This window comes from Megascapheus bottae, chromosome 23, assembly GCF_031878675.1.
Source record: "Megascapheus bottae isolate mThoBot1 chromosome 23, mThoBot2.hap1, whole genome shotgun sequence".
In the NCBI taxonomy this organism is placed as follows: Eukaryota; Metazoa; Chordata; class Mammalia; order Rodentia; family Geomyidae; genus Megascapheus; species Megascapheus bottae.
The window spans coordinates 24,099,535-24,125,142 of NC_143531.1; the positions used below are offsets into that span (position 1 = coordinate 24,099,535).

Below are 25,608 nucleotides of genomic sequence, written 5' to 3' on the forward strand. Positions count from 1 at the left end.
GTAGAATGCACAGGCCTTGTTGATCCCCATTACCACCAAAAAAAAAAAAAGATATAGGAAAAAGATCTTGAGTTTGAAGCTAGCCTGGGATACTTTGCCAGATTCAAATATGAATTGGAGAAAGTTTAAATGTGAGACTAGAGGACTGGGAACTTAGGTTATCACTAGATGTCAGATAACCTTATAAGGCTAACTGTGGTTTTCAAAAAGGTTTATCACACACTGTTAAGATAAACAGAAATACACTAAGGTTACGAAACAGAAAATGCACTAAGAGATCAGCTTTTCAAGTTAAAAAAAATGTCCATGAAGAGACAAAAGGACTAGATATGCACTAAAATATTAAAAGTAGTTGTCACCTAGCAATCACACATGGCAGCCATGATTTAGACCAGAGCAGTCCTAGAGTCATAGAAGAGCCTTCCTTCCCATTAGCAAACTTGATTAGAATCCACTAACTGTGAGCAAAGGTGCAAGTTGTAGTCAACACTTCCTGCAGCACTGCAGGAACCGTCTCTTATAGGCTGCAAATGGACTTAAAAGTATTTCACATCAACAAAAAGGTATTTTAACCCTGGATTTGTATAAAGAAAATCATTTTTACACAGCAAACAGGAGGAAGCAAAATCTCCTAATGCTTTTAGGAATTTGAGCCCTTTAAAGTCTTTGCCAGATTAGAATGGGTTGAACCATTGTTTTTTCAACGACCAGTAAGACTTTCCTAAGAATTTATTGGTTTTAATTTGTTTGAAAGTACCTACAAGTACAACAGAAATTGCTTATCCTGCTCATTACTTAATATCCAGCTTTGATCTCATATTGTAAAGAATTTTATAGTTTATTATATTTTATATTTCTTGATAGTTATCAAATAAGGGAAATCTTTTTTTAAGGCATCTGGTGCTGATGACTCAGACCTGTAAACCTAGCTAGTTAGGAGACTGAGATCTAAGAATCAAGATTTGAAGCCAGCTGGGATAAGAAAGTCTGAGACTCTGTTTTTTTGGGGGGTGGGTTATGGGGCTTGAACTTGGCCTGGGTGCTGTCCCCGAGCTCTTCAGATCAAGGCTACCACCCTACCCTTGGGCCTGGGCATTGTCCCTGAGCACTTCAGCTCAAGGCTACTGCCCTACCCTTGAGCCAAGCCCCACTTCCCATTTTCTAGAGGTTGATTGGAGATAAGAGTCTCCTCCTTTTTTTGCTTGGGCTGACTTTGAACCTTGATCCTCAGACCTCAGCCTCCTGAATAGCTAGGATTACTGGCATGAACCACCATGCCCGGCAAGTCTGAGATTCTTATATCTACTAAACTACCAAAAAAGGCTTAAATGAAAGATGTTCAGGGACAACACTTAGGCCCTGAGTTTAGGCACTAGGACCTGATCACACAAAATTAAGTTCACAGCTTTTATGAAAGAGAACACACTTCTATAATTAAGAACTGGTGGCTCACATTTGTTAATACTAGTTATTCCGGAGGCTAAGTCCTGAAGATCATAATTCAAAGCCAGCCCAAGCAGAAAAGTCCTGAGAAAAGCCACCAGAAAACTCAAAGTGGCACTGTGGTTCAGAGTGATAGAATGCCACTCTTGCACTCAGGAACAGCACACCCAGGCCCTAAGTTCAAACCCTACGACCAGCAACAACAACCAAAAGACTTCTAAGAAGGAGCCAGACATAATGGAAAATAAAGTCCCAGCTATTCAGGAGGCTGAAGCAAGAGGCTTACATGAGCCTTGTAGTTTAAGGCCTGCTTGGGAAATAGTTAAAACCCATGTCACCAACCAAACACACACACACACACACACACACACACACACACACACACACACACACACACACTAAGACATCTAGAAGTCTTCTCTTTTTATTCATTATATAACTAAAGCATAGACACCTTCTGGGAGTTCAATTTATTTTCTCAGAAAATTTAAATCAATAACAAGCAGAACAGAAAGCTCTTGAATGGAATTAACACAAAAGCACCAGAAATGACCTGAAACCCAAACTTGTAGTTTTTTTTTCCATGAATCAATTTATTTTTCAAAGTCACTTGACCACAAAAAGGTTTCAGGTACACAGTAAAATAGTCTGACTTCAGCACATTACTTTCTTTTATCCTCCAGTTTTGATGTGAGGCAAAGAGGTTAAACTATCCACATTTAATAATGAGAATTTCAAAATTCACAGCACTGTACTTGCAAAATTAAGAGTGTGTTAGAAGATAGCCAGCATGCCTTTTTATAACATAAAATGGCATTTACTGAAAACAGTTGCATATTGTGTGCTTATGAAAGCTTAATCTTTTCTTGTGTGGGTTGGTGGTTGGCATTTTTCTAGACTAAGTGATATTCTTTGAGAACAAAGTAAAATTCTATTGTTTTCTGAGGAGGAAGAACAGTATTAATTAATAACAAAAAAGAGCTCCTCACAATTATCAAACAAAGAGATAATCCATAATCCCAGGTCATCTCTAGTCATTAGGGTCCTCTCTAAAGGCATGTGCAGAGTATAGGGTTAGTGAATTTAAAATATTCACAGTATGAAAGTAATTGAGACTCTTATCTCACAATTAACCACCAAAAGCAGAAAATGGAGCGATGGTGCAAAAAAGCTCAATGACAATACCCAGACCCTGAGTTCACCCCTATGATCAGCAGGGGGAAAATCAATTCCTTTTGTGGACTGGAATCAGCTGAGGTGGACAATTTCTCTTAGTTTTTGATCATTAGCCCCTTTTCCAGCTATCCATATCTACATCAAGTCTGCTTAATCCCTCTCCACAACCATTTTTATCTGGCTTTCCTACCTCCAGCTGCTTTTGTGCTACTTTGCCAGGATCAGAAAGGGTGGGTTGCTCAGTACCCTAAGGGGTAGGAGATTCTCTTCTTTACCTGCTCTAGCCATGGGATGATGGAAGCCTTAGTAGTGGAGCCTGATGGGAACCAGTTGAAGGCTGCAGACTAGTCTTTCCTGCCCCTAGGGAATTGCCTATCCTGGCTGCGGGACAAGGACACTGTTTTTTCCTGGGCACCTAAATTCTAGTCTTGGGTCCTTAGAGTCTCTTCCTCCTTCCTGCATGTCTAATTTTATTTCCTTTTGGTAGACAACTGCACACTTTCCAATGGCCTGCCTTGGGTAAAATACCTCTGTCCCTGACTCTTCCAAGCTCTTAAAACATTTTGAACTTAAAAAGAAAAAGAGTACTAGCCTTGAGTAAAAAAAAGTGCAAGGATGGCATCCAGGTCCTGAGTCCAAGCCCCTGAACTGGCAAAAAGAAGGAAGGAAGGAAGGAAGGAAGGAAGGAAGGAAGGAAGGAAGGAAAAGGAAAGAGTTTGGTGGCAATATTAACAAAAGTGATTTTTATAATATATCCAATGGGCCACTATTTAGAAAATCTGCATAACTCAGGCATCCAACCATCAATCTACAATTCTGTATTCTTCAGACACAAAGTGGTCTCTGCATTGTTCACTAAGAGCCACTCTAGAATCATCTGACCTTAATTAGTGAAGTGTACAACTAAATTAAGGGAAACAAAATCACTAACAATAAATAATCACTTACTATGCACTAGATGCTGTATATATAGTACTGTTAACTTCACAAGATGGAATGTGTAATTTATTACATACACTTTTCAGATAACAAAACTATGCGTCAAAATTCTGTCTGAAGGGAAGTTGTTAATAATGGTAGACCTTTAGGGCGGTAGCCTTGAGCTGCAGACCTGTAGTTAAAGCATTCTTTTTCTCAGTAATCAGATAAAATGGTCTGAGCTAATAAATGTAGGTGGACTTGCAACCAAGCCTCCTGATATCATGCTTATTTTTATTATCCCATTATCTCATCTTTTCCCACCTTTTCTTTTTCCACTCAATTTTTCTAATTGTCTCATGTTACATTTTCACCTGGCTCTAGCAGTTTTCTTATCCTATCAATTCATTTTCAAATAACTTTCCTATCTTTGAAAGGAAAATCTCTTCATCTCTCTCATTGAAATCTAGGGCTTTGCACATGCTTGGAAAATGCTCTGCCACTAAAGGTACCTCTGGCTCTGTGTGTGTGTGTGGGGGGGGGGTAAAATGGGCTTTGAACTCAAGAGCTCTATGGGAATTTTTTTCTAGGCTGGCACAGCGCCACCTGAGCTGTACAGCTCCATTCCTGACTTTTTGGTGGTTAATTGGAGAGTAAGGGTGGAATGGACTTCCTGCCCTAGCTGGCTTTGGACTGTGGTCCTCAGATCCTCTTTGCGTAGCTAGGATTACAGGTGCAACTCACCTGTGCATGGCTCCCTTGGCCTGTTTTAAAACCAGCTTCCTTAGCGGGAACTCCAGGACTTCAGGTCTGGGGCCTAAAAGCCCTGTTACAGCCTTGGAGTGAGTTAACTGCGGCCCAGTGTTTTCTCTTAAGACTGGCTCAGGGCTGAGGGCTTGCACTTGCCAGAATTCATGTTAACGGGGCTCGGTCAGGCAGCCCAAGCCACACAGAGGCCAGTGAGCCTGGGCAAGGTCCCCTAAAAACAAGTGTAACCCCAAGGTCTGCCTCACAGGAGTCCATGACAATGACACAGTGCGGGCGAAAGTGCATTCTAGAACAAATCTCGGGTACTTTTTTAAAAAGAATTTATTAACATTGATTTTTACATCACATTTCAAATGACATATTTAATAAACAAGTATTCAAGAAGGGAATCTCTATATACAATCACTGGCACTTAGATTTTAGAACATAATTAAAATTAGGCTGAGGGTTTGTACGTCATAGATACATATTAATCTACGTAATAAAACATTATGTCTGCAGAGTCATAGGTTTTTATGTCTATGTAGTTGTGTTTATATTTCCAGTACCATGTCCATAGCATTGGGTACACGAATATTGAGTCCTCGCTCTTGCACTGTTTGGATCTAAGCGCCACATATTCGGGTCTGAGTTCTTCTCCGCCAAACGCCGGGCATTCCTGAGTATGCAGCACCATGCTACATGTCTGCACGACGGGGGTGTCCTACTGCCACCACACAATCCTGGGGACAAGACGAAAGCGACAAAAGCTTGAGGGAGGGGAAACCAAATCCCGCCCAAAGCAGGCCAGTAGGTACCAGCATGTACGCATGCGCAATGACCGCAGCGCGGAGGCTAGGGGCACACGTCGAGCGTGCTGACGTCATCGCAGCGCGCCGTCCCACCCCCAGCCTGCAGTTGGGCGGAGAGCGCCGGCTTCCGGTGGAGGAGAGGGCGGAGCCTGTGGTGAGGCGGCCGGTGGGCGCGCGCACCTGTCACCCTTCCAGAACTTTCCTCCGGGCTGCTGAGGGATGTAACGTCGAGACGGTTTTTCTCTTCGTTTCCCCTCTCAGCTCCTCCTAGCCGTGTCCCGATCATGCCGAACTCACGGCCCAGGCCCCGGGCCCGCCGCGGTGCCGCCATTGCTGCTACGGGCCGGGACCAACTGGTGTCGCGGTCCCTGCAGAGCGCCGAGCACTGCCTCGGCGCCCGGGACTTCGGCACGGCCTACGCGCACTACCTGCTGGTGCTCAGCCTGGCCCCGGAGCTGAAAGACGGCGTGAAGGTGAGGCCCCGCCCCGGCCTGCGGGCGCTGCCGCTCCCGGGGGATTCCCTCCCGCAGCCGGTCTCAACCCGGCGCTTGCTGTTAGTTGGGGAGAATCTAAGGTCGCGCCTCTGTTGCTGAAGTTCCACCGTGAAATCCCAGAGACCCCCGAACGGAAGAACGAGGCTGCTCACCTCGGGCCTTCTTCTCGCGTACACACACACGGGTGATGGCCGGACCCCGGTCCTGGGAGGTTTTTGCGTTTGTAGTTGCTGCTCTCGTGGAAGACGCTGCCCTGAACCTAAAGCAATCTTTGGCTTCAGTGACTGATGAATTGCAAGTTACTCTGCTGAAACACCATCCCCTCTCCCCCCCCCCCCCCGGCCCCCAAGTAGGTTTTAGAGTTTAAATATCAAAAATTGATTTAACTTCCTGTTCCGTTTTAGCTGCTTCATTTTGTCCAGGGTTTCTCACCTTCAATACTATTGACATTCTAGGTAGAATAATTCCCTACAGTGGGGAGCGAGACCTATCCTGTGTACAGTAGAATGAGAGCCATCAGCATCTCAGTCTTACCCACTAGGTGTCAGTAGCATCTAGACTTTTGTAATTCACTTAACTTTTAGGACCAGCTACCCTGCTCCAGGAGGAGGGGGATGTGGTGTCAAGATCTCTTTCCTTCTCTATGTAGGCATCAGTAGAGTAATAGGTTAATCTCAGTGTTCTTTTCTCCAGGTTAATCTCAGTGTTCATTGAATGCTTAGAAAATATTTGAAAAGAGGCCTATTTGAGGAGATGAAGGATCTCATGCCTGTCTGGTTGAAATAACTGGTAGGAAGCTGTATTTATGAGTCAGAAGATCAAGATCTGAATTGTAAATTGTCGGTGTGGCATCATTAACGATTAGGGGATACGGTTAATGCATTAGGAATGAATAAGGAAAAAGAGGGTAAAGGACAAACTCCAGAAACACAAGTCCAGAAAAAAGAAATAGAAAAACATCTAGAGATTTTGTGATATGGCAGCTAAGCATGGAAAAAGTTATCAACCTGTCTGATTCTGCATATTATTGCAATATAGGTGATAAAATTAATTTTTTTAAAAAAAGTGCCTACTAAAGTTCGATAGAATTTAAAGTGATCCTTCACTTTAAATCTTCTTGAGTATTCAATTAGACTTGTATGTTTTTTGACCTTTTTGACTAACTTTTTTTCTTGTTTGTAAAGGAAACCTTTCAGTATACATTGTTCAAATGGGCAGAAGAACTTGATGCACTCAATCGAATACAAGACTTACTCAGTTGTTATGAACAGGCCTTGGAACTATTTCCTGATGATGAAGTGATTTGTAACAGTATGGGGGAACATCTCTTCAGGTTTGCGCTAATTTCTATATTACTTTCTAAGTATTATTTTGCATCAGTAGGAATGAGGGATCGATTATGCAGTAATTTGCTTTGAGATGGAGCCTCACTAATATTCTTGGTTGCAGGCTGGAACTTATAGACTCAAGCAATCTGCCGTCATCAGCCTCGTGAGTACATATGTACCACCATGTCTGGCAATTTAAGTAATTTGATAAAGGGAATCTTTAATTTTTTTTTTTTTTGCCAGTCTTGGACTTGAGCTCAGGGCCTGAGCACTGTCCTTGGATTTTCTCAAGGCTAGAGCTCTACCATTTGAGCCTCAGCACCACTTTCGGCTTTTTTCTATGTATGTGGTACCGAGGAATCGAACCCGGGTCTTCATGCATGCTAGGCAAGCACTTTAACCACTAGGCCAAACTCCCAGCCTAAAGGGAATCTTTAATGTGAGGAAATAATAGGTAGTTGATGTAATGGAGGATAAATTAGTAACAAATAATGAGAAAAAACAGGAATAGCAGATATAATCTGTAATATAATAGCAGCTATATTATATAATTTACTACATAAGAATCAGTTGCCCTTACCTTTCTTATCTATGCCAGTGGCATTTTGGTTTTTTGTTTGTTTTACACTTTCTTTAATAAATGATCTGCTAGGCTGGGAGTTTGACCTAGTGGTAGAGTGATTGCCCAGCATGCACGAAGACTCGAGTTCAATTCCTCAGTACCATATGCATAGAAAAAAATCCAGAAATGGTTCTGAGACTCAAGTGGTAGAGCGCTAGCCTTGAGAAAGTCCAAGGACAGTGCTCAGACCCTGAGCTGAAGCCAAGGATTGGCAAGCAAAAAAAAAAAAAAAAGATATGCTAAAAGAACTACTGTTCTAGGAGAGAAAGTATAGTTTTCTGGACATTTATTTGTAAAGTATCTGGCATGTTTCAACTTTATAACCTTTTATTGGTTCAGCAGTATCAGATTTACACAAAATATATTTAAATGACTAATTAGAAAGATGAAAAGGTGTTTTGTTTTTTGTTTTTTTTTGCTAGTCATAGGGCTTTAACTCAGGGCCTGGGCACTGTCCTTGGACACTTTTTGCTCAAGGCAAGCACCCTGCCACTTGAGCCACAGCACCGCTTCCGGCTTTTTCTGAGTATGTGGTACTGAGGAATTGAACCCATGGTTTGGTGCATACTAGATGAGTACTCTAGCACTAGGCTATACTCCTGGCCCCGAAAAGGTTAGTTTTTTTTTTTTTTAAAACATTAATATTACTGACATACATGTTGAGCCTTGGAATATAACAATGTGTTTAGAAACGTGTAACAACTTGATATTGTTGTAAGTACATGTGGGCAGAGAGCTTTCATGTGTAGAGTATGGACCCCTTTGGATGCTGGTGAAATCTATTGTTATATGTGATAACTACCACATGTGCTATAGCCAGAAATTACCTATTTCAAGGACAGAATTTGAAAGGCACCATTCTAGGGCTTAAATTCAGGGCCTGAGTGCTACCTCTGAGCTTCTTTGGCTCAAGCCTAGTACTCTACCACCTGAGCCACATTACCACTTCCAGCGTTTTCAGAGTAGTTTATTGGAGGTAAGAGTCTTATGGACTTTCCTGCTTGGGCTTGTTTGGAACCGTGATCTTCATATTTCAGCCTCCTGTGTAGTTAGGATTGTAGGCATGAGCCCCTGGCATCAGCTCAACCTGATACTTTGTAATTCTCACAGAAAGCTTTCCACAGGACCTAAAGGCCTGCATTCTTTTGGATTTGAGTACTAGTAAGGGATTCTCAGACGAGGCGTGAGTAATCCCATAGAGTTGAGTGCATTTTTGTCTTTAACCTTTCTTTTGTTGTGTTCTAGAATGGGCTTTAGAGATGAAGCAGCTGGATATTTTCATAAAGCAGTAAAGTTAAATCCTGAATTCAATGATGCAAAGGAGAATTTTTATCGTGTTGCAAATTGGTTGGTGGAGCGTTGGCACTTTATTATGCTTAATGACACCAGAAGGAATCTTGCCTACAATGCAGCAATCCAAAAGGCTGTCTGTTCGGGGTCCAAAAGTGTTTTGGACATTGGAGCAGGAACTGGAATATTGAGGTTTGTTGTCATTGCTTTTTAGCTATATTTTCATCCATAATATAAATTGAAGCTAATTCCAGATATCAAAAATTGAACATAGGAATTTTAAAGTAGCATTTATTTTTTTATAATTTGTTAAGCTTATTCATACAATGATTATTATTCTGTTTTTCACTATAATTTTCTTAAGAGTTGGAGAAGACTGCTAAGAAAAATTTCGTATTATTACTGAAATTTGAGTAATTAACTTTTTTTGTTTGCTTGATGACATTGTTTGATGACATAGTTTAAAGCACTTCCAAGATATATTCCTTCAAAGAAAAAATTAATTTGAGTAATTAACTCTTAAAATAATTTTTTTGTACTATCATTGTGGTGGCAGATGCTAGCAAGCACCTTGCCAATTTTCTCATTCTTCCTCTTAATAGCGTGCTATGTGCATACTGAATGATTTTTTTTTCTAGACAATAATTAAAGAATAGAACTTCATATTGCTAACTCTATTAGCATTTTGATGGAGTCCTTTTTTCCTTCCTAGTATGTTTGCTAAAAATGCTGGGGCACAGTTAGTGTATGCATGTGAGTTATCCAAGACCATGTACGAACTTGCCCGTGATGTGGTGGCTGCAAACAAGATGGACACAGGGATAAAACTCCTACACATGAAGTCACTTGACATAGAAATTCCAAAACATATTCCTGAAAGGTACTATAAGTTTTCTTGTTTTTAAGTCACTGTTTTATTTAATAAGAAATAAAATATATTTCTAGGGACTAGTCTTGACAAAAAATGCTAGCACCCTTAGCATGTAAAGATAGTTTAATAAAAGATTTGCCTAGTAATATCATATAAGTGGTAACAGAAAGAAATTAAGATCACGGGAAAAAACTGGGGCAAGGAATTTTATAACTTTAAAGTTCAGCAAGGTGATGCATACCTGTAAACCCAGTCACTTGAGCAGTAGAGAGGATTACAGTTCAAAGCTGGTCTCAAGAGAGAAGGTTGTCAAGACTCCATCTCAACTAAAAAGCCTTGTGTGGTGGTTCGCAGTTGTGATCCCATCTATATGGAAACATAAATAAGTAGGAGGATTGGACTCTGATGCTAACTCCAGGGGAAAAAAGACTTTATCCAATAAATAAAACAAAAAGGACGAGGAGTGTAACTCAAGGGATCGAATGCTGCCTCCCAAGAACCAAGGCCTTGAGTTCAAAACCCCAAAACAAAACTCAGTAACTCCTTCCCCCCAAATATGAACAGAGCTGAACTAGTGGACTTAACACACTGGGTGTTGATGCTCTTGTTTAAAATGAAAGTTTTGGGCCGGGAGTTTGGCCTAGTGGTACAGTGCTTGCCTAGCATGCACGAAGACCCGGGCTCGATTCCTCGGTACCACATACGTAGCAAAAAGCCAGAAGTAGTGCTGTGGCTCAAGAGGTAGAGCCCTAGTCTTGAGAAAATCCAGGGACAGTGCTCAGGCCCTGAGCCTAAGCCCAGGACTGGCAAAAAAATAAATAAATAAAAATAAAAGTTTTGAAAGTGTTACTTGTCATTGATTTTTGGCCTCTGTCCATTAAATGCTTTGAATATAATCCTGCCGTTTCTTGGCTTTTTAATGTGTTGATTCACTGTGATACATAATCACAAAAAAGTGATGGAATTTTATAACTAGAAGGGATTTCAAGATCAACTGGTCCATCACTTAGGAACTTGGTTTTTTATGACCCCTTTTGGGTTATTTCCCTCTGATATTTAAATTGAAGGAAGTTATTTTGGACTTTTTTCTTACATAATAATGCTGCATATACTTGCACTTTTCAATGGTCTCTGCATTTGTTCCCATTAGAGAACTTTAATTAGATTGCTAAGACAGGTACATACTATTTTTATGGGAAAACAAAAACAAAAAGTATTTTTAAAAATCACTGCCCTGCCGGGTGCCGTGGCTCATACCTGTAATCCTAGCTACTCAGGAGGCTGAGATCTGAGGATCATGTTCAAAGCCAGTCTGGGTACTAAACTCTGTGAGACTCTTCTCTCCAATTAACCACCAGAAAAGTGGCTGTGGCTCAAGGGGTAGGGCGGTAACCTTGATCTGAAGAGCTCAGGGACAACACCCAGGCCGAGTTCAAGTCCCACAACTTAACAACAACAAAAAAACCCAAACCAAAAATCCCCACTGTCCTGAATTGTGTTGTTGTTCTGAATATTGTGTTCAGGTTGCCTTAATAGAATATGCAGACTATCTAGCTTAAACAAGAGATGTGTATTTTCTGAAGTGAAGTGTGGCATGAGCCCAACTAAGGCTTTTTACCTTGAAGATGATCACCTTCAATTGGTCTTTTTGTTGTTGTTGTTGTTGTTACTGGTGCCAGTCCTGGGTTTGAACTTAGGGCCTGAGCACTGTCTTTGAGCTTTCTCAAGGCTAGCATTCCATCATTTGAGCAGCAGGGCCACTTCTGGCTTTTTCTGTGTGTGTGGTACTGAGGAATTGAACCCAGGGCTTCATGTATGCTAGGCAAGCACTGTACCACTAGCACACTCCCGGCCTCAATCTATGCCTTTACATGGCTTTTCTCCTATTCATGAACGGTCTCTGAAGTCTTTCCTTTTATGAGGACACTAATACTATTGCATTAGGGTCCTACCCTGGAGACTTCTTTTAATATTTGTGATCCTCTAAACTCTTTCTAAAGACTGTCATATTAGAGGTTAGAGTTTTAACCTAAGGGTTGAGGAATGGATACACACAGTTCAGTTCATGGTTACTTTAATTCAGTTTGTATTTTTCACACAAAGTTATAGAAAGATGATTATTAGATTTTAATCAGTGTATGTGAATTTTAGTCACCTAGTTATTCATTTGGATCTTAAACCGATCTCTAGACTTTCAGATATTGAACTAGATGATCTGAGACACTGTGCGTATCCTAAATGTATACAATAATAAATATTATTCTGTTAATATGTATAATATTTGGTTTAGGCATTTTCTTGCCCTCAAGACACTTAAGATCTAGATAGGAAGATCTAGATAGGAATATTCATGAAATTTGTCTTTACCTTCCAGGTAAAAAAGGAATGATACTGGCAATAAAGCTAAAGGAGTTTAAGCAGAATTTAACTGTCTTTAAGTAGAATTTTCCAGAAAGAATGGATACATGAGCAGACAGAATAAGCTTAGTGGAGGCTCAGGAAAAGGGACAGAAGAGGTACAGTGAACATGGAGGAGGCAAACTTGGGTAATACAGTGTCCTAGATGGTAAAGATTGGAGGTTTTGAAAGGTAGGGCTCATGGACATCATCATCATTATTGTTGTAGATCAAAAAAAGTTATAGCCGAAAAAGATAGCTTATTTTGATAAGGAGTTGGTGGAGCTGGAGCATATTTTATGGAGTGTTATAATTGGAACTAAGTGTCATTAAGGAAGGGGACTGTGAAAGGCAAGCTCTTCTTGAGGACTTTAGACAGTGGAGAAAGAGTGAGGATGTTATTCTCCCCCTCCCCATGCGGGGAAAGGAATCAGGTTACAATGGAGAACAGGAGCCAGAAGAACCTTAGAGTCCAGTTCCTCAAGATTCAGGGGAATACTGAAATGAAATGTGTGAGAAAATTTTACATGTGGACTTTTTATAATAAACTCTACTGTCAGCTTTGACATCTTTATATAAACAGCATGTCATTTTACTTACATATATCTTTAAAAAATCATTCTATAGAGTGTCCCTAGTTGTAACAGAAACTGTCGATGCAGGTTTATTTGGAGAAGGAATTGTGGAGAGTTTAATTCATGCATGGGAGCATTTACTTTTGCCATCAAAGGTAAGCAGCATGAAAACATTTAAATTTGATGAATAACTCATTATTTATAGATTCATTAGAGTTATTGGGCCCCTAAAGTATTTACAAAGCATATGAAATATATTTCCCACTGTCAGGTCCATACTGTGTAGTTGAAAGGAGAGCCATAAAGAAACATATACCTCTTTGTGCTCAGATGAGGAATTGAGGTGGCTTTGTGGAGGTGCTGACCATGGAAGTTCTTAAGTATGGTTGTAGATGGGGGTGCTTTCAGTTTCATATCCCTCATTGCTTGGAATTTTGTAAAATCATTAAAAGGAAGTATAGGGCTGAGGGTTTGACCTAGTGGTAGAATGCTTGTCTAGCATGCACAGAGACTGGGTTCGATTCCTCAATACCATATACATAGAAAAAGTTGAGGCTCAAGTGGTAGAGCTCTAGCTTTGATAAAGCCCAAGGACAGTGTTCAGGCCCTGAGTTCAAGGCCTAGGACTGGCAAAAAATGAAATAAATAAAATGAAGTAGAGAGAGTAACACTGGGTTGGTATTATGAGGTACTTTTTGAACCCAAGTAACTGATTAAATAGGGCTATCATATTTTACATTGAAATTTTCTGCTGTAAACCACAAATCATAGATAGATAATATAAAATAATTTTAGTATGTAATAAAATTCATTTTAAAAATGAGATGATTTTAAAAGAATAGTAATTTCTCTTTCTTTCTTTCTTTCTTTCTTTCTTTCTTTCTTTCTTTCTTTCTTTCTTTCTTTCTTTCTTCTCCTTTTTGCTGGTCCTAGGACTTGAACTCAGGCCTGGGTGCTGTTCCTGAGCTGTTCTAGCTCAAGGCTAGAACTCTTACCACTCTACTATAGTGTCACTTTCAGCAATTTCTTTTTCCAAAAAGTAATGATGATTCTGGATTTTCAGAGTCATACTCTAATTTCTTATGTAAACTTCTGTCTCTCCCTCTTTTATAGATATGCTGTAAAGAAGCTTATATATACATACGTACATCACAATGAAAATACTTTTTTTTTTTTTGCCAGTCCTGTGCTTGAGCTCAGGGCCTGAACACTGTCCTTGGACTTTCTCAAGGCTAGAGCTCTACCACTTGAGCCTCAGCACCACTACCGGCTTTTTTCTATGTATGTGGTACCGAGGAATCAAACCCGGGTCTTCATGCATGCTAGGCAAGCACTTTAACCACTAGGCCAAACTCCCGGCCCCACAATGAAAATACTTTTAAAGAGAAAACATCTTTAGCCTACTTGTCCTTACTTTCTAATGTCTTTTCTCATGGAATTTTTGTAGCTTGTCATATGCATGTATTTGCTTATGTAACAGATTTTTTATATTTTTGCTAGTCCTGGAGCTTGACCTTATAGCCTAAGCACTGTCCTTGGTCTTTTTCAAGGCTAGAGCTCTAGCACTTAAGCCACAGTACCACTTCTGGCTTTTCTATGTATGTGATACTGAGGAATTGAACCTGGGTCTTTGTGCATGCTAGGTAACCACTGTACCACTAGGCCACACTCCTGGCCCCTGTAATAGATTTTTATTGCTGTATTTCCAGACCAAAGGTGAAAACGGCAATTGTGAAACGTATGGGAAAGTTATACCAGCAAATGCTGTTATATATGGGATAGCAGTAGAATGTGCAGAGATAAGAAGGCACCATAGGTAAGTGACTAAATAGTAAAATTTTTTTTTTTTTTTTTTTTTTTGCCAGTCCTGGGCTTGAGCTCAGGGCCTGAGCCCTGTCCTTGGACTTTCTCAAGGCTAGAGCTCTACCACTTGAGCCTCAGCACCACTTCCGGCTTTTTTCTATGTATGTGGTACCGAGGAATCGAACCCGGGTCTTCATGCATGCTAGGCAAGCACTTTAACCACTAGGCCAAACTCCCGGCCCTAAATAGTAAATGTTTAAAAATAATATTAGTACTGTTTACCTACTGGTGTGACGTAGTAATAAAACCTATTTAATCTCAGCATTCACTGAGAGGAAGATCTTTGTTAAAGGGAGCACTGGACTACATAGTGAATTTGAGGCCAGCCTGGTATACCTGACGAGAAAAAAATACCATACTTCAAAGAATTTTTGGTACACAAAATGTATTTAGTGGCGTTAAACTTGGAATCTTCCTGTTTCAGCCTCTCAGTGGTGAAATTATATGGGTATGCCACCAAGCCTAGATCTTAACATAGCATACCTCTACTAGCCAAATAAAGGATAATGTAAGAGCCAACATAAATAAAGATTGAACCCCTAACATAAGAACCTGAATTCTAACCAGGTGGCTGTGTGCCAGTGGCTCATACCTAAAATCCTTGCTACTTAGGAGGCTGGGATCTGAGGATTATAGTTCAAAGCTATTCCAGGCAGGAAAGTTCCTGACACTTTTATCTCCAAATTTGGTGAGGATAGGGTATTCATGTACTTGTACAGAAAAGTACTCAAAGTACTTATTACAAAAAGAAAATTGTAAGTGTGCAGAGAAGAAACCACATCTTCACGAAGAGACTGAAGTTATATCACCAGTGAGATTTGTCGTAACAGCTCATCATTTAGATGCTATTGCATACAGAATATATAAGCAGTGCCTCATTGTGAGGAAAGTACATACAATCCCAAGTTGAACCGTTCTTTGAGATAACGCGCCTACCTTCAAAAATGTTGGGAAAGTAAAGGAAACATGACAGTTGTTCCAGATTAAAGGAGGTTAAAGAGACAGTTGGGAAAAACATAGAATACCAATTGTTGATTGGATAATACTTAGATAACAGTACTAGGATTAGGAAATTTTCATTATTTTTAGTAAATATACATTTAAGTATTTATTGAAATACAGCTAGGCTCAGCCTGTTGTCAGATTGTACAGAAAAAAAGTACATGTGTAGAGAACATGATAAATCTAGCAAAACAATATAAAGCTTGTGGGAATTTTTTATATTGTTCAGGAAACTTCTATAAGCTTAGATGATTTTGAAATTTAAGAGCAGAGGAAAATATATTCTTGTCAATGATACACATTTCTCCTCCTCCTCTTCCTCCTCCTCCTCCTTCTCCTTTCTTCTTCCTTCTTCCGTTTTTTGTATAGGTCCTGGGGCTTGGACTTGGGCCTGGGCACTGTCCCTGAGCTCTTCAGCTCAAGGCTACCACCCTACCCCTGGGTCTGGTCATTGTCTCTTAGCTCAGCAGCTCAAGGCTACTGTCCTACCCTTGAGCCAAGCCCCACTTCCCGTTTTCTAGTGGTTAATTGGAGATGTTTCTTTTGGACTTTAGTGTCCAGGTTGGCTTTGAACCTCTATCTTCAGATCTCAGCTTCCTAAATAGCTAGAATTACAGGCGTGAGCCACTCCTCCCAGCTCATTTCTTCATATTATATACAAATTTTAGAAAATGGTGTGCAAAGATATATATCTAGTGTTTAGTAGTGAAGAAATCAGGAATACTGTGAAGATAATGTTCACTTTTTACTTGTTACAGTGTTTTGACAATATTTTGGTATTTCTATGTTTTATAATAAACTAAAAGGAACTTACTTGCCACATATTTCTTTTCAATAAATATGTGTGTGTGTGTGTGTGTGTGTGTGTGTGTGTGTGTGTGTGTGTGTATATATATATATATATATATACACACACATACTTGAACTCAGGGCCTGGGTACTGTTCCTAAACATTTTTGCTTAAAGCAAAAAGTACTCTACCAATTGAGCCACAACTCCACTTGAGATTTTACATGGTTAATTAGGAGTCTCATGGACTGCCCTGGCTGGGTTAGTTCTCAGATCCCAGCTTCTGGAATAGCTAGGATAACAGACATGAACCATCAGTAGCCAGCTGATCACTCCTTTTTTTTTTGAGTATAATAAAATAATTTCTAAAAGACAATTTGAATTTCAAAAACTTGAAAGTAAATGCTTTTGAGTTGAGGTGAGATGAAGTTGAATTGTTTGTTTTTACATAGGGTCATGAAGTTTTTGTTTTCAGTGTTAATTTTGAGTAAAACCATTTTTACCATAAATGCATGTGAGTAATATAGCATTTGATTAATTTTCATTAAGTTGATATACTTGGGTAGCCATTATTCTGGCTGAGGATTGAAACAACCATACTAGAAAGTACCCAAAAAGAAACCATTTTATGTTATCAGGACCCTTCCTCTCCCAAAGTACCTACTCTCTTGAGGTCAGACACCATATATTGTGATCTTACTTGATTTTGTGATATATATTATGATACACACACACACACACACACACACACACACGCACCCCACACATATTATTTAAGAAACTTTTATGCATAAGGTCCTGCCTTATTTTAGTGTTGTATCTTTTTCAGGATTAGATATTAGGTGGTGTTTCTTAATTCATGTCCCTCTTCTTCTTCTTTTTTTTTTTTATAAACTGCATCTCCCCCAGAGTGCTTGTTAAGGATGTTGCTGCTATCCATTTGCCACCAAATGTGAAATTTCAGAGTCCAGCTTATTCTTCTCTTGATACTGAAGACACAGTTGAGCCTTATACAACTGAGAAGATGAGTCGAATTTCTGGAGGATATTTGGCTTTGACAGAATGCTTTGAAATTATGAAAGTTGATTTTAATAATCTTCAGGTAAAAAAAATTTTTTTTGAGAGCCAGGAGTTTGGCCTAGTGGTAGCATGCTTAGCATGCATATATGAAGCCCTGGGTTTGATTCCTCAGTATCTCATACATAGACAAAGCTGGAAGTGGTGATGTGGCTTAAGTGCTAGAGCACTAGCCTTGAAGAAAGCCCAAGGACAGTGGTCAGGTCCTGAGTTCAAACACCCGGAATGGAAAATAAAAAACCTTATTAAAGCATTACATTTTATGCATGTTTAAAATGACATATAGGATATAAGCTAGGCACTGGTAGTTCATGCATGTAATCCTAGCTACTCAGGAGCAGAGATCTGAGGATCGTGGTTTGAAATCAGTCTAGGTAAGAAAGTCCATGAGACTCTTATCTCCAATTAAACACCAGAAAATTGGAAGTGGCACTGTGGCTCAAAGTGCTAGCCTTGAACATAAAAGCTCAGGGACAGTGCCCTGGCCCTGCATTCAAGCTCCATGGCAGACCCTCCAAAAAAAGAAAAAAAAATGCATACGACAGACTTTTTATTAGTTTGCATTCCACTTATAGGTTAGTAACCTTCAAGGGCTATCTCCAAACTAAAATTCTCAGATCCAGCCTCCTGATTAACTGGGATTATAGGTGTGAGCTACCAGTACCAGCTATTTTTTGATATTTGGAATACATTAAATTTTTTTTTTTACACACATGAAGATTTTAACTTGGCAACTAATGGCTCCCTCTATAAGCACTTTCCAGGAATACAAAAAAGTAGAAATGAAAAGAAAAACACAGTATTTTTTTTCCCCTTGTGAGTTTCTATGCTTCATTACCCACACTAGTTTTGAACTGCTTTTCTATACTTGTTTTATGAGTACCTACACACACACAGTAATCCATATTGGTTTGCTTTTTCATCTAACAGTACATCATGGTATTTTCTCATGTGTATTCGCTTTATTCCTTTTAGTAACTGAATAGAACTCCAATGTAGTAGATCACACCTTCTCATATGTGCTATAGATAGTTTTAAGCACAAAGATGTTCCTTTCCTGAAGGCAGGCCTGAGAAGCTGAGGGATGGAGCAGTGTGATGCTAAGACAGTACACATTCCAGTGTACTAAAATATTCCCATTGCTTTTTCCAGGAATTGAAAAGTCTTGCAACTAAAACACCTGGCAAGATTAGCATTCCTGCTGTTAAAGAAGGCACACTAGATGCCATCGTGGTTTGGTTTGTGCTCCAGCTTGATGAGGTGCACAGTCTGTCCACAGGTCCTGGTGAGGACACTTGTTGGGAGCAGGCTGTGTACCCTGTGCAGGACCTGGCAGGTAGGCTTGTCTCATTTTTATTTTTATTTTTAGTTGTTGCTTTCATGCATTAAAAGGGGAAAAGAATGACTTTGGATATGAAGTTCTCCATCAAGAGAGATTAGGTAATCTTTCAGATTTTACTTTTCTTTTTAAAAAGTAAATTTAACACAGGGTGCGATGGCTCATGCCTATAATCCTAGCTACTCAGGAGGCTGTGATCTGAGGATCGCGGTTCAAAGCCAGCCTGGGCACTAAAAAGTCCGTGGGACTCTTATCTCCAATAAAGTACCAGAAAACCAGAGATGGTGAGTTGTGGTTCAAGTGGTTGAGCTGAAGAGCTTGGGGACAACACCTAGGCCCAGAGTTCAAGCCCTACAACTGACAAAAAAAAAAAAAGAATAGGGGATAGATGGAAGATAGAGGTTTTTGTGTGTGCGCGCGTGTGTGTGTGTGATCCTCTGCCTCTGCCTTAAAGTTCTCTATATTAATTGCTTTTTAAAAACTTTTCTTTTTTACTAATGAAGATTATTGGGTAAAGCCTGGTGACCACATTACAATGGAGGCATCTTGTCAGGACTGTTACTTGAGAATCCAGAATATCAATATCTTGGATTTGGACCATGAGATGGAAGTTGTAAAAAGTTTTGCCAGGAATAAAGACTTGCTATCTTTAGGAAATGAGGCTGAACTCTGTAGTGCCCTGGCTAACCTTCAGACTAGTAAACCAGATACTGTAGAGCAGATGTGTATATTGGAATCCACTGAAATTGCTTTGCTCAACAACACTTCATATCATGAAGGCTTTAAGATGGCAATGAAGAAAGTGTTATCTTCACTGGCCCCGGAGAAGCTGTGTCATGCTATGGATACTCAGTGCCAAGATAATGAGATGTGCTGTGGAACCAGACCGAGTTACACTGCACAGAACATTCCTGAACCTTTCTATGTGTTAGATGTGTCTGAAGGCTTCTCTATCTTGCCTATAATTGCCGGCACACTTGGGCAGGTTAAGCCTTACAGTTCTGTGGAAAAAGACCAGCATCGTATTGCTCTGGACCTCATATCTGAAGCCAATCACTTTCCTAAGGAAACACTGGAGTTTTGGCTCACACATGTGGAGGATGAATCTGCTGTGTTGCAGAGGCCAGAATCAGACAAGTTGTGGAGCATCATCATTCTGGATGTCATTGAGCCATCTGGGCTGATTCAACAGGAAATAATGGAAAAAGCTGCAATATCCAGGTGAAACAGGAAATAAATATGTTTGAAGGCTTTTTTCAGCTCGTTCTTAGGTCAATTCTTTTCTCAAATGGCATGACTGGGAAAATGGGTCAGGATTGTTGTTCCTCAAATACTGCTTTTTGGGACTTGTGACTTCATGCCTTTCTCTTTGTGTACCCATTATTAGTGCCTTTTCTTCCAACAGAATCTTTGCACTGTAGGTGTGAAGAAAAAGACCTATTTTGGGTTTAGGCAGCCTATGTTTCGTAGAAGGAACTTAGTAAGATCTTGAAAATAGTAAGACATTCAGGGTAAATACAGAGAAATCACATATATTATAAATACATAACACTCATTTGATTGCATTTTGGGAATATGTCCCAGTCCTCTTGAGTCTTAAAAAACATTTTTTTTGGCCGGTCCTGGGACTTGAACTCAGGGCCTGGTCTCTGCCCTTGGACATTTGAGCCATAGTGCGTGCCTCTTTCAGCTTTTTCTGTGTATGTGATACGGGGGAATCAAACACAGGGCTTTGTGCATGCTAGGTAAGTACCCTACCACTAGGTCATGCTCCCAGCCCTCAAATCTATATTATAACACATTTTGTAATATATTTTATATTATTTCTCTTCTTAAAGGCATTTCTTCTTCAGTGTTGAGCGTTTAATTCTGAGGGAAAATTTAGCTAAGATTCAAAGTTCCTTTAACTGTACCACTCAGATCTGCAAAAAAGGCAGTAGTTAACATTTGCAGTTCAAATTTAGGAAAAATAGATATGTACATATTTTCAGCTTTCAACTATAGGAACAGTTTTGTCTTCTAAAGAGAAGTGGTGTCATGAATTAAGATTATAATAGCATAAAGAAAACTATTCACTGATTCTCAGAAAGCTGAGATCTGAGGATCGCATTTCAAAGCCAGCCCGCTCACTAAAGTCCATGAGGCTTTTATCACCAATTAACCACCAGAAAACTGGAAGTGGTGCTATGGCTCAAGGGTTAGGGCAGTAGCCTTGAACTGAAGAGCTCCGGGACAAATCCCAGAGTTCAGAGTCTAAGAACTGACCAAAAAAACAAACAAAAAACCACAGCAATGCAAGGGAAAGTGGAAAGTGCTTTTGTTTTTTTTTTTTTTTGTTTTGTTTTTTTTTTGTTTTTTTTTAATGAACAGCCAAAAGTTTAGTGGAGGCCTTTTAATATTGTCATTCAGATTTAATAATTGCAGGACCTGTGTCATAGTAGAAATTTTAGATTTCTGAGTAGAGATGCTTAATCTGTAGTTTTCACATCATTGATGATTCTTTCCTGCCAGTTAGGGTTTATACCTCCAGCAGTCTGGTTAGTTCTCTCTCTGTCTCTCTCTCTTTCTCCCTCTGTCTCTCTCTCTCTCTGTTATATAATTATTTTTCTCTCTCTAGGTCTCTTATCTCTTTAAGTTTGATTTATTGGGGAAATTATTTTCAGTAGTTTACCATTCTGAACTTACAGCCAGTAATACCACTGACTGTACTGTAGCTCTTCATGACTCTTAGTTTTTGAAATATGCAAAATATAGAGGATCAGAAGCCATTTTAACACATTTTCCCTTCCTTAGGTGTTTACTGCAGTCTGGAGGCAAAATCTTTCCTCAGTTTGTGCTGATGTTTGGGATGCTCGTGGAGTCACAAACATTGCTAGAAGAGAGCGCTGTTCAAGGAACAGATTGTACACTTGGATTAAATATAGCACCTTTTATCAACCAATTTCAGGTGACTGTCTAGAAAAGAAGTGGTGTAGATTGCTGTGAGTGATGGAAAGGAATGTTGGGTGCTGTAGGAATGTGTAGGAGGAAATTGGTATGTGGAAAGCAGCTTTTATTGTTGGTTTTCTGTTTGTTGTTGTTTTGTTTTCGTTTTGTTCCAGGCTTAAACTCTGGGTATGGGCGCTGTCCTTGTGCTTTTTGCTTGAGCTAGTGCTCTACTATTTGAGCTACATCTCTGCTTTTTGGGGGATTTGTTTTTTAATTTTGGGGGAGTATTTTTGGATTTTAATTGAGGATAAGAGTTTCATGGACTCTCCGCCCATGCCAGTTTCAAATCATGATCCTCAGCTCCTAGCCTCTTTAGCAGCTAGGATTATAGGTGTGAATCACCAGTGCTAGCAGAAACCAGGGTTTTTGGGTTTTTCTGTCGGTTGTGGGACTTGAACTCTGGACCTGGGCGTTGTCCCTGAGCTCTTTAGCTCAAGGCTACCACTCTACCCCTGGAGCCACAGCACCACTTTCAGTTTTCTGGTGATTAATTGGAAGTAAGAGTCTCAAGGACTTTTTAGTGCTCAGGCTGGCTTTGAATGGAGATCTTCAGATCTCAGCCTCCTGAGCAGCTAGGATTACATGCCAGAGCACCGTGCCCAGCTAGAAAGCAGTTTTTAAGCAACATTTTCCTTTACATTTTAAAGGAAGAAAGTGGAAAGTATTAATAGCAAGATTCCTTTAAAACTAAAATCTCAAGAACACGTAATGGCAGTGGGGTTTCCTCTTGTATTCTGGAGAGATCTGAGGACTTTGAGAACTACAGATACCTAGAGCAAGACTCCAGATTGATATAGATGATGGCTGAAGAGAAGAGGATTTTTGAAGCTCCTGAGTGATTTTAATTTGCAACCAGGATTGAGAACCATTGCCTTTTAGAAATTATTTTCCAAATTAAAATCCATTTGGCGGGGGGAGGGAAATGGGTACCAAGACATGTGAAAGGGTATCAATGTTTGTGAATTAATGCACATTCTATCTGGCAAATATCATGTAACCCTTTTACTAATTACAATAAAAAAAATCCATTTGGTTGAATTTTATTTTTTTCAAGAAACTTAACACCTAATCTTATGCTAGTTATTAACTCATAACTCCTAAGCTTTTAGAGCTGTTTGTTAAGCAAAATTTTAATTTGCTTTCATAGAAGTAAAACCAAGCAAATTATTTAACCTAACTAAACTTTGAATTATTTCTCTTGTAAAACTGGAATAATAGCCAGGCATGGTGGCTCATGCCTATAAACCTTGCTACTCAGAAGGCTGAGATCTGAGGATCATGGTTCAAAGCCAGCCAGGCCACTAAAGTCCATGAGACTCTTACCTCCAATTAACCACCAGAAAACGGGAAGTGGCACTTTGGTTCAAGTGGTAGGGCAGTAGCTTTGAGCTGAAGAGCTCAGGGATAGTGCCTATGCCCAGAGTTCAAGCCACACAACTGACAAAAAAAAAAAACAAACACAAAACTGGAATAATGGAAGTTTTTATGCCTTAAGCTGATATGGTAATATAAATGAGTAGTATTTATAAAAAGCATAAGCATTTGGTCATAGAGTCAAGTACATATCACTTAATGAACATTAGCCACAGAAAGGATGAATAAAAATTAAAAAAATTCGCTTCCCGTAGGTACCTATACGTGTGTTTTTGGACCTATCATCATTGCCCTATGTACCTTTAAGCAAGCCAATGGAACTCTTAAGACTCGATTTGATGACTCCGTATTTGAACACCTCCAGCAGAGAAGTGAAGGTAAGTCAGTGTGTACAATTATCACTCTTCTCTGATTCAGGGTGATACCTAATTAAATATTTATATGTTCTATGTTCTACTTGTTGCTTTTATATTTATATATATATTTTTTTTGGGGGGGGGTAGTTGTGGGGCTTGAACTCTGGGCTTGGGTGCTGTCACTGAGCTCTTTAGCTCAAGGCTACCCATTCTACCACTTGACCACAGGGCCCACTTCCAAGTTGCTGCTTTTGAGGATTAAAAATTCATTTGAGCAAATATTGGTGAAAAATAGGCTAATATTTTAAAATTGAGTGATTCAATATGTTATTAAACTTCATTATTTAAAATTAACTAAATAGAGAAAGAAGACTTAATCAGTTTTCACTGGTGAGATTTTCGTGATTTCTTGCTTTCTGTAGGTACACATCTGTAGATCAGGACGAGTGACTGCTATTCCGTTTTGGTTTCATATGTACCTTGATGAAGAGGTTAAACTGGACACTTCAAGTGATGCCTCACACTGGAAACAAGCTGCGGTTGTTCTAGAGGATCCCGTCCAGGTGGAGATGGGAGAGGAACTCCTTCTCAGCGTTCAGCACCACAAAAGCAATGTCAGCATCACAGTAAAGAAATGAAAGCTATTTAGAGTACCTAGTACAAAATTCTTATTTGAATTAGGGGGAATGTACTCATAAAATGAGTACTGGTGGTTCACCACTATGATTCTAGCCACTCTGAGATCTGAGCATCCAGATTTGAGCACCAAACATCAAGCACCAATGCAACTGTGTTGGAACAGTGTCTCAAGTGGTATTAGCCTTGAGCAACTCAGGCTCTGAGTTCAAGGTCCAGGACCACACATACAGGCGTGCATGTGTGCAAACATGCACACGCACCTGGTCAGAACCATACTGTAATGTATAATAGGGAAACTTTGAAGTATTTATGCCTCTTGACATTATTGAGAACCGTCCTCCATTGAAGACCCAAGGTCAAGGTTTTAAATCCTGAGCTCATTTCTTCTAGACACTTACTGTATCAGAGTAAAGGGGTGAGGGAAGTCAGCCTTCAGGAGGCATTGTTTCCCGACTGTACTAGGAAAAGAACAATTAAAAGCTGATATAAATAAAATGGGTTAATTCTAAGCCAGTTTTTTCCAAAGTTTTAATTTGGGTGCATAGTAAGAAATAAAGTATCTGTGTTTTACAGACTTGTAGAGTGTAGAGATTAGTAGGGAGATGCTGCTGCTGCCTTGTGTGGTTTTATTTGTATTGGTACTGGGGCATGCATGATCACCAGTGTCCAGCAGCCCTCATGTTTTGTTTTGTTTGCCAGTCCTAGGGCTTGAACTCAGGGCCTGGGCACTGTCCTTGAGCTTGTCTGGCTCAAGGCTAGCACTCAGCCACTTGAGTCACAGAGCCACTTCTTTTTCTTGGGGGGGGCGGTCAGTTGTGGGGCTTGAACTATGGGCCTGGGCACTGTCCCTGAGCTCTTCAGCTCAAGGCTACCTACCTCTTCAGCCACAGCGCCATTTCTGGTTTTCTGGTGGTTAATTGGTGATAAGAGTCTCATGGACTTTAGTGCCCAGGCTGGCTTTGAACATCGATCTTAATATCTCAGCCTCCTGAGTAGCTAGGATTACAGGTGTGAGCCACCACGCCCGGCTGGCTTTTTCTATGTGGTACTGAGGAATGGAACCCAGGGTTTCATGCATGCCAGGCAAGCACTCTACCACTAAGCCACATTCCCAAACCTCCTTGAGTCATTTGAAGTATTCTAAAAAGATAAGCCCTGAATTACCTAGTTTCATTACTTATTACACAAACCAGCAATAAATTTTTTTTTTGTTGCAGTAAAGATCTATGTAACATTATGGTGTAGTAAAAGGGTTGTTATACTGAACTACAGGGTAACATTTTGTGGCAAGAGCAGCTCCAATCTCAATATGACTGAACATTTTCCTCATACAGAACATTTGATTCCTGTAAGGCCTCAAGTTGGCGTTGTGTCTTTTGAGTACATCTCCCCACTTTCTCACTGATCAATGTTCTTTCAGCTATCTTGTTCTTGAACTTCACATGTTGAGTTGCCAGGTGGCAAGATCATTCTAAAGGCTGAAAATACTTGTCTAGATAAACCAGTTT

The 25,608-nt window shown here is 39.9% G+C and overlaps 1 protein-coding gene across 1 annotated transcript; it reads left to right on the forward strand.

Moving 5' to 3' along the window:
* Positions 1-5,223: 5,223 nt before the first annotated feature.
* Positions 5,224-24,105, forward strand: Prmt9 (protein arginine methyltransferase 9). Its single transcript, XM_090356868.1, has 12 exons — positions 5,224-5,569; positions 6,775-6,923; positions 8,786-9,022; positions 9,543-9,710; positions 12,726-12,828; positions 14,383-14,489; positions 17,237-17,429; positions 18,557-18,740; positions 19,247-19,964; positions 21,537-21,690; positions 23,360-23,482; positions 23,884-24,105. Exons 1-12 carry the CDS (start codon positions 5,381-5,383, stop codon positions 24,097-24,099), a joined length of 2,541 nt encoding a protein of 846 aa, XP_090212994.1. The 5' UTR covers positions 5,224-5,380; the 3' UTR covers positions 24,100-24,105.
* The last annotated feature ends 1,503 nt before the right edge of the window (positions 24,106-25,608 follow it).

Bases quoted from the DNA above. Each gene is read 5' to 3' on its own strand.
- Prmt9 (XM_090356868.1), top strand. From the start codon at position 5,381: ATGCCGAACTCACGGCCCAGGCCCCGGGCCCGCCGCGGTGCCGCCATT. The intron at 9,023-9,542 runs GTTTGTTGTCAT...TTTCCTTCCTAG, and splicing joins GCAGGAACTGGAATATTGAG to TATGTTTGCTAAAAATGCTG. The intron at 9,711-12,725 runs GTACTATAAGTT...ATCATTCTATAG, and splicing joins CCAAAACATATTCCTGAAAG to AGTGTCCCTAGTTGTAACAG.